The 9,903-nt window shown below is 35.1% G+C and overlaps 1 protein-coding gene across 5 annotated transcripts in view; it reads right to left on the bottom strand.

The window, feature by feature from the left end:
- Nucleotides 1-3,073: 3,073 nt before the first annotated feature.
- Nucleotides 3,074-9,903, bottom strand: part of LOC144959090 (uncharacterized) — a 32,427-nt gene continuing 25,597 nt past the window's right edge. For 4 of the 5 annotated variants that reach the window (XM_078891476.1, XM_078891479.1, XM_078891480.1 and 1 more), the window contains 3 exons: nucleotides 8,961-9,125; nucleotides 6,267-6,527; nucleotides 3,074-4,005 (listed from right to left, as the gene is read on the bottom strand). In XM_078891476.1, coding sequence (XP_078747602.1) covers nucleotides 3,977-4,005; nucleotides 6,267-6,527; nucleotides 8,961-9,125 — 455 coding nt within the window. In that variant the 3' untranslated portion in view covers nucleotides 3,074-3,976. The remainder of the gene's footprint in view (nucleotides 4,006-6,266; nucleotides 6,528-8,960; nucleotides 9,126-9,903) is intronic. The other variant, XM_078891478.1, reaches the window with a different exon arrangement.

Here is a 9,903-nt window from a genome sequence, read left to right as displayed (position 1 = left end):
ATATATCACAGCAAAAATACAGATTCTTATTTTTCTTACACACCTTACACAAAAAGGATTAAGTACACAGTTTAAATTTGGGCTATCTCAAACTTATTATAAATCATAAAGCAATTATATCTTATCTGGGATATTGTTATGTATAAAAAAAAAAATTGAAGTTATCAACATTATAATTATGAAAAAAATATTTCAAAATGAATAGTTGATTTGTGAAAACAAATTTTACTTAATTCAGTTCAGGTCGTGTTGAGAGTTACACCCCCTTCCTTGTCTCTTAAAACCTTCAATTGTTTTTATCATTGGACCTTTTACATCCGTTACATCTTGTCTTTCGTGGCCCATTTTACTTTTTTTTTAAAAAGAAATAATAATAATAATAATAATAATAATAATAATAATAATAATAATAATAATAATAATAATAATAATAATAATAATAATAATAATAATAATAATAATAATACTCTTCATCATCATCATCTTTATACATTTTACAAATACAGTCAAAGCCGCTTAATAGGAGCAGCACTATGGCACAGAATGTATTCCAATTAACTGGAGTTCATATCAAATATTCGATTCTTTTTAAATTCAAGTCTCCTTCTTATTCCATGAAACCATAAACATTTCAGAAATGAAAACGTTAAATTCTTATTATAATTGTAGTCATGGTCGTGATAATAAATGCCTATGATGGTTACACGATTGCCGCAATTTTGATTAGATACCAACTGAAATAATACAATGTAATTTGTTGGAGAGAAAGACATTTTAACAGATTATAAAAAACAAAAACCATGAAATAATAGTGCTCAACTTTTTGATAAACGAGCAATTTTAAAATATTTCAAGTGTAATTATGATCAACTTCAGTTGATCATAATTATACTTGAAGTATTTATATATATATATATATATAAATATATATATATATATCTACACACACACACATTCAACACCCACAATCTAAATCGTCAACGTCCTGGTCTAGCCGTTTAAGTACAGAGACATCAATCTTTTATAGAAAGACGAAAAAAATGAAAATTAAAATTTAAAAAAAAAACATCCAAAAATTGGCTCATTTACCATACTGGTGATTGTAAAAAAAAAAAAACCTTGGATTTAATTACTTCTTTCATCATTATAATTTTTGGCTATCCGAAATATTTGGATAATTGAGCAGGAGGGCTGATTTGAGGAGACAAAAATTAACTGAACTTTGTCGCCAACACTTCAACCAATCCAAAGTCTGAGCACTGAACTATACAGTAAAAAAAAACATCCTGTACTAACGTTTTTACCGTTCAGCCATCGGGTGGTTGGAAAATATACTGAGGTGTTTGAGCATACTAAATTCTGTAAATATACGGAAAATTGGCAACTTTGACAGAAGGGGAGGGGAGGGGTCGGGGGGGAGTGGTTGTTTTTGGGTTTTAGATAAAAATAACAGAAACAACCTATTGGTGCCTACAAGCCTGTACCAGAAGCTGACTGGATACAAAGAAGCATGTCGAAATTTTGACCTAAAAAAAACTGCTATAAATTCTACTTTTATCTTTAAATCTTGTTCATTTTCTTTACAACATGTCGGTATTTTGACCTAAAAATCAGTTATAAATTCTACTTTATCTTTAAATCTCATTCATTTTCTATACAACATGTCGGTATTTTGACCTAAAATCGCCTATAAATTCTACTTTATCTTTAAATCTCATTCATTTTCTTTACAAATTGTCGGTATTTTGACCTAAAAATCGGTTATAAATTCTACTTTATCTTTAAATCTCATTCATTTTTATTACAACATGTCGGTATTTTGACCTAAAATCGGCTATAAATTCTACTTTATCTTTAAATCTCGTTCATTTTCTTTACAAATTGTCGGTATTTTGACCTAAAAATCGGTTATAAATTCTACTTTATCTTTAAATCTCATTCATTTTTATTACAACATGTCGGTATTTTGACCTAAAATCGGCTATAAATTCTACTTTATCTTTAAATCTCGTTCATTTTCTTAATTGTTTTTGTAAACAAAATGCCATTTATCAGAAATAAATAAATAAATAAAATAAATAATAATAATAATAATAATAATAATAACAACAACAAACGGGAATAGAGGCGATTTATCCATCGCGTTTTGTTAACAAAAGGGGAAACTCGAAACGTCCACATATCTATATCATCTGTCTTTATCAGTTAAATTGAAAACTCCTTTTATAATTTGTTATTTATTTCTTTGTCCTTTAAGCAGCCACGTTTGTATTATTCTGGATGTTCTAACAAACAAAACAAAAAGAGTGTTACATTTATGGATGTCGGATACGAACCATAATTAATTTCATATCCAGGATCAAGCATTTTCTTCTTTATTTTTAACTAAAGCGTATGGGAAGAGAAAGCATATGTGACCCCTCGTCTCAAAACGGTATTAAGTAAGGATGGACCACCTGCTAACAAGTCAAATTATAGTTAAACGGGTCTAAAGTATGAAACGTTGGTATTTAGCACAGTAAAATATGATATTCTTTCTCCTCTATAAAGCATATCAACTCAACTTAAGTCTGATATTTCTGGCTACAAATTCCATTTTCCGCATCTTAATCATCCCGCCTTAATACCGTTTTGAGACGAGGAGTCACATATATCATGCAGATCTGCCAAATTGAAAACTATAAATTTAGTCATTCTTATGTCAATTTTTAGTAATATGACAAGAAAATTAGTAGTAGTAGTAGTAGTAGTAGTAGTAGTAGTAGTAGTAGTAGTAGTAGTAGTAGTTATTATTATTATCATCATTATTTAAGTAATAAGGAATACAGAGAATTAAAAATTCGTAATTTTCCATAAAAATTAGCAAGTGGCCATGAAATTTGTCTAAAATTCGTAAAATTACGAAAAATTCGTAAGATTCGGCATGTGTGCTCATGTCTATCAATCATAAATTTCTATCTCCACTGTTGTAAGTAAGTACCCAAAACGGGGCAAGAGAAGGAAACAGCAAAGATATAAAATACAAATTAACACAGGGGTCAACACGTCTAAAAAAAATATTTAAAAAACACAATTTGCCAGAAATAACAATTATTTTTTGTTCAAATTTCAACATTAAAACAAAATGACAAATACTAGTTGTCCATTTGGACGAACACAGGATAAATAAATAAAATGGAATCAGACTAGAGCAGTGACAAATATGTGACCCATCGTCTCAAAACAGTATTATGTCGGAATGAACCAGATACTTAAAAGCCAGATTTAATGTTAAAACGGGTCAAAAATATAAATTGTTGGCATTCGCACCCTAAAATAAGGTATCCATTCTCCTCAATAAATCGTATAAACTCAACACAAGTCTGATATTTCTGGCTATAAATTCAATTTTCAACATCTTAACCAACCCGACTTAATACCGTTTTGAGGCGGAGGGTCACATATATTAACAACAAGGAAAGTTAATTCTTCTAATTTTACCTCCATTAAACTCAATCGAAACATAAATTTCCTTTTAACTTTAAAATCTAAAATAAACAATTTCCTCAAATTGAACTGGAACTCTTTAGCCACAATTTAAAACTAAAAATAAAATTCTTTTTAAAATTTTAAAAATTAGCCCCGAGACATTCAAAGGGAGATAATCATGAATATATCAAAAACTGAGATAACTAGTTTTAGAAAAACCACTCTACTATCCTATAATGAAACCAAAAAAAATATCCAATCTTTTTGGCCTCTACTCTACCAGTGTTAGATAAACCTTGGTTAATTTTGGGGCATTAGTAATAAATCCAAGTAAAAACAGTTATTCCAGAAAACTCAAGCATAAAAGTCATCCATACACATTCCCAGGATGTCCATCAGAGCAAAAGATATAAAAAAAGTTCCTCAGGAGAGAATTGGTGATTTGATTGAGTCGTTCGTCCTAACTAGCTGTAGCATCAAAATGGCAGAAAGTAGTAAAATCCGTTCCTTAAGCAGCTGGGTGGTTTGGTGGGGTGTCTGAAAGGAAACAGAATGAATATGAAACACATTTACTTATATCACAACACAGTTCTATGTGTGTGTGTGGGTGAGTGAGGGGGGGGGGGGGGGGGGGGGGGGGGGGGGGGGGGGGGTGAAGTGGTCAAGTTGTTAAGGCATTGCACTTGAGTGAGCAAGATTATTAAACCCCAATTTGCTCACTTGGACAACATGGGTGATTCCTGTTAACATTGGACATCTTGTTTTTTTGATGAATTATCCATACAGGGGGGAAAGAAGACACAGTTATGTACCTCCCTGCCCACTACGGGAGGTCAGGAACCCCACCCAGATATAGGGGGATAGAAGACACAGTTATGTACCTCCCTGCCCACTACGGGAGGTCAGGAACCCCACCCAGATATAGGGGGATAGAAGACACAGTAAGTACCTCCCTGCCCACTACGGGAGGTCAGGAACCCCACCCAGATACAGGGGGAAAGAAGACACAGTTATGTACCTCCCTGCCCACTACGGGAGGTCAGGAACCCCACCCAGATATAGGGGGATAGAAGACACAGTAAGTACCTCCCTGCCCACTACGGGAGGTCAGGAACCCCACCCAGATATAGGGGGATAGAAGACACAGTAAGTACCTCCCTGCCCACTACGGAGGTCAGGAACCCCACCCAGATATAGGGGGATAGAAGACACAGTTATGTACCTCCCTGCCCACTACGGGAGGTCAGGAACCCCACCCAGATATAGGGGGATAGAAGACACAGTAAGTACCTCCCTGCCCACTACGGGAGGTCAGGAACCCCACCCAGATATAGGGGATAGAAGACACAGTAAGTACCTCCCTGCCCACTACGGGAGGTCAGGAACCCCACCCAGATATAGGGGATAGAAGACACAGTAAGTACCTCCCTGCCCACTACGGGAGGTCAGGAACCCCACCCAGATATAGGGGGATAGAAGACACAGTATGTACCTCCCTGCCCACTACGGGAGGTCAGAAACCCAACCCAGATACAGGGGGATAGAAGACACAGTCAGTTATGTACCCCCCTGCCCACTATGGTAGGTCAGCAACCCCCACCCAGTGGTGAACGGTGTACCATGATCATCATACAAAATATTGTGAGATAAAGATGGCTGCCATAAGTCTACAGTCCAAGGTTTGTTTATTTGTTTCAATGAGGTCAATGAATAAAAAAAATTTTAATTGAGCTTTAGCGCAATATCCTCTAAATGTGCTAAAAGCGCTTTACAAGGGGTCCCTGGTCAACAGCAACATTTAACATGTAGGACGAGACATGTCGCCTTTAAGGCGATATTACAATTTTTCGGACAAAGACACTGCTGTTAACGGCCAGATACTCATTTTACACCTGAGTATGGTGAGAGAATGTGACTAAAGAGCCTTTTCCAAGGATTCAACTATGCGCCGAGTGCGAGGCTCGAACCCGGGACCTTCCGATCCGAAAGCGAGTGTCATACTACTAGACCACATAACCGCACGTGCTGAATAGAGTTCCTAATTGAGACCCTACAAACCATTGCTCATGGCGCACGCACATACTATCAAAAATCAGAAATAGTTTACATGCATCAACATAATTGAAAAAAAAAAAAAATTCATAATTTTAAAAAATTTTAAAATTAAAACAACTTGACCCTGAACATAAATTTAACTCACTCAATCCTAGAGATTTTTGCTACTTTTCAAAATTGGAGAAAAAAAAATGTATTAAAAATGAGCATGTACATAGATAGTTTTATTCAACTACCATTAACATGTAAAAACTATAAAACATTAGATTTGATATTACGCCGATAATTTGTCTCATAAAAATGTAATAAATAGGCATGGGGTAAAAGTAGCCCTGGTACACTACGGATTTAGTCGGTGTTAGGGTTGAGTGAGTTAATGAAAAATTGAAGGTTTCAAAAATAAAACTTTATTACAGAACAGTAAGGGCTGCCTGAAGCCAGTGATCATAAAATCCTAACAAAAGAGTGAAAATGGGGAGGCTTCGTATGGGAACAAAACAGACAATAGACGTTTCGGGCACAAACCCTTTTTCAGCACAACCAGACACAAATTAACGTGGAAAACAAATAAAATAAATAAAATGAAAAATAATTGTTTTTTCCACGTTAATTTGTGTATTGTTTGTTGTGCTGAAGAAGGGTTTGTGGACCCGAAACGTCCATTGTCTGTATAGTTTCCATACTACGAAGCCTCTCTCCATTTTCACTCTTTCGTTTATATATAAACCTTTATGACAACTCACAAGGTGCCGTTGCAACTGGATCCGGGGCATAGGGAGGAGCTGGACCTGTGACGCTGACATCAGGCGGAGGGTAAGGGGCGGGGGCTGGGGCTGGGGCTGGGGGGGAGGGGTATGGAGGGTAGGGGGCTCCAGCTACCGGTGGGTAGGGGGCAGGAGGAGGGGGGGCACCGGTGGGGTCGGGCATGAGGGGTGGCGGGTAGAATCCGCCAGGGCCGATGGGAGTGGGGCCGGTGATTTGTGGCTGGGGTAGGCCCATCTTGTCTGGAGGGGAAAACAAACATGAACATGGGTCTTAGACGACATATAGTAATAATGATAATAATGATGATAATAATAATAATGGTTATAATAATAATAATAATGGTTATAATAATAATAATAATGGTTATAATAATAATAATAATGGTTATAATAATAATAATAATAATAATAATAATAATAATAATAATAATAATAATAATAATAATAATAATAATAATAATAATAATGGTTATAAATAATAATAATAATAAATAATAATAATAATAATAATAATAATAATAATAATAATAATAATAATAATAATAATAATAATAATAATAATAATAATAATAATAATATAATAATAATAATAATAATAATAATAATAATAATAATAATAATAATAATAATAATAATAATGGTTATAATAATAATAATAACAATAATAGATAATAATAATAAGAAGAAGAAGAAGAAGAGAAGAAAAGAAGAAGAAGAAGAAGAAGAAGAAGAAGAAGAAAGAAAGAAGAAGAAGAAGAAGAAGAGAAGAAGAAGAAGAAGAAGAAGAAGAAGAAGAAGAAGAAGAAGAAGAAGAAGAAGAAGAAGAAGAAGAAGAAGAAGAAGAAGAAGAAGAAGAAGAAGAAGAATATTAATGCTGAAAACTTGCATAGCGCTATAACTCCGAGACACCAGACTCTTAAGAGCCGTCACCTTATATCTATAAAAACAAAGACAACACGTCACCTTAATTCATTTTTGCCACATGGTGTTCGAATTTTTAATGCGCAACTGTGATTTGAATTAAATACTATCTTTTAAATATACACACATAAGTTCGGACTAAAGGCCAGACGTATGGTTTATCTTAATTTATCAAATTAATATATAAAATGTTGCTATTGGTTCTTGGTTGTATATTTTTACATTTTTGTGCATTTGCATATATTACATAAAATGTTACAGTAAAAAATAAATTGAGCTTATACTTTTAAATAGCACAAATCACAACGTCTCAAGGTTATACAGAGTCCTGACAAACAGTAACTTCAATGTAGGACAGACTAGTTATGACAGAGTGTTAAAAGTCTTCTTCTGACAACAATCTTAGTTCAACATCTCTCTTTCCACCATCGTATCTTGTAGGTTTCTCACTTTCGTTCAGCTCGTCCGTACTTCTTCAAAACTTCTTCTTCACTAGACCTATATGTCTGTTAACGAACAGCTATCTTCTTTTCTTCTTCTCTCTTCTGTTTCTTTAGCTCTCTTAATTTATTACTCTTCTTCTTCTTCTTCTACTTCTTCCCGATCTCTGCTCGACTTCGTCTTCTTCTGTCTCTAAGCTTCTATCCTTCTGCTCTTTAGTCTTCGTTTCATTACCATTCTTCTTCTCTTCTTCTTCTTCTTCTTCCTTTCTTCTTCTTTCTTTTCTTCTTCTTTTCTTCTTCTTCTTCTTCTTCTTCTTCTTCTTCTTCTTCTTCTTCTTCTCTTCTTTCTTTCTTTCTTCTTCTTCTTCTTCTTCTTCTTCTTCTTCTTCTTCTTCTTCTTCTTCTTCTTCTTCTTCTTTCTTCTTCTTTTCTTCTTCTTCTTTTCTTCTTCTTTTCTTCTTTCTTCTTCTTCTTTTCTTCTTCTTTCTTCTTCTTCTTCTTCTTTCTTCTTCTTCTTCTTCTCTTCTTCTTCTTCTTCTTCTTCTTTCTTCTTCTTCTTCTTCTCTTCTTCTTCTCTTCTTCTCTTCTTCTTCTCTTCTTCTTCTTCTTCTTCTTCTTCTTCTTCTTCTTCCTTCTTCTTCCTTTTCTTCTTTTCTTTTCTTCTTCTTCTTCTTTTCTTCTTCTTCTTCTTCTTCTTCTTCTTCTTCTTCTTCTTCTTCTCTTTTCTTCTTTTCTTCTTTCTTCTTCTTCTTCTTTCTTCTTCTTTCTTTCTTCTTCTTCTTCTTCTTCTTTTCTTCTTCTTCTTCTTCCTTCTTCTTCTTCTTCTTCTTCTTCTTCTTCTTCTTCTTCTTCTTTCTTCTTCTTCTTCTTCTTCTTCTTCTTTTTTTCTTTCTTCTTCTTCTTCTTCTTCTCTTCTCTCTTCTTCTTCTTCTTCTTCTTTTCTTTCTTCTTCTTCTTCTTCTTCTTCTTCTTCTTCTTCTTCTTCTTCTTCTTCTTCTTCTTCTTCTTCTTCTTCTTCTTCTTCTTCTTCTTCTTCTTCTTCTTCTCCATCTACTTCTTCTTCTTCAGCAGCTGGGCAAGTCCTGACATTTTCTAAGGATGTGCTCCATCGTCTGCTCGTCTAACAGGCATCATGTCTGGTTCTCTACATGTTACATGTTACTGTTGGTCAGGGACCCCCCTTTGTAAAGCGCTTTGAGCACATTAAGTGGATAAAATTGCGCTATGTAGAAGCTCAATTAAATTTTAAAGTGGAAGGGTTGGCAGGTATGTTGACGATATCTGCACCCTGCACGTGTAGCCAGCTTACCATCCATAGGAGGTTGTGGGTCGTAGGGCAGAGCACCGGGTTGTGGAGGGGGGCCATAGCCCATACTTGCATCATAGGCAGGGGGTGGGGCCTGGGGCTGGGCCTGGGGCTGGGGGTGGGGCTGAGGCATGGTAGTCATCGGTTGAAGCTCTGGTGGCGCAGGGTCTGTAAACAAAGAGAGTGTTTACTGTATTTAGAATATAGGTAATAACCGATTTCATTCAAGAGTTTTTTGTTGGGTATTTTTTTGCCTGTTTTTTTTTTTTTTACTACTTTCTATAGATAGTATGCGCTTGGCTATGAAGTTCACAACATTGCCATCCGGAAATAAAAAGGACCAACACATAAAACTGTGTAACCATGAACTTTTATAGTCCGGCTAATACAGTTTAGTGAGAATTACTCATAAACGTGGATGGCAAAAAAACAATAACAACGACCTGAATAACGTCAACTTCGAGCTATCTATATCCTGTGATCTTGTGGTATGACACTCGGATTCCGATAGGAAGGTCCTGGGTTCGAGTCTCGCTCGACGAATAGTTGAGTCCTTGGGGAAAGGCTCTTTACTCACATTCTCTCACCGTACTCAGGTGTAAAATTAATGAGTACCTGGCCGTTAACAGCATTGTCTCTGTCAGGGGGGAAAAAAATTTGTAATATCGCCTAATAGGCGTCATGTCTCGTCCTACATGTTAAGTGTTGCTGTTGGTCAGGGACCTCTTGTATGTAAAGCGCTTTGAGCACGTTTCGTGAATATTGCGCTGTATAAAATCTCAAGTTTATCTCCTGGACTGGAGCTGTGCTCAGTGATCTCAACATCAGATGCAAATTAAATGTCTTTACAACATAAACTACATAGGACTTACATATCAAGAAAAATAAACTATTGAAGATAAGATAAGATAAGAATAGATAAGATAAGATAAGATAAGAGAAGATG

This window comes from Berghia stephanieae, chromosome 13 (genome assembly GCF_034508935.2).
Source record: "Berghia stephanieae isolate SIO BIC M18660-M18661 chromosome 13, UCSD_Bste_1.3, whole genome shotgun sequence".
Classification (NCBI taxonomy): Eukaryota; Metazoa; Mollusca; class Gastropoda; order Nudibranchia; family Aeolidiidae; genus Berghia; species Berghia stephanieae.
This window is presented reverse-complemented; position numbering and strand designations above follow the sequence as displayed.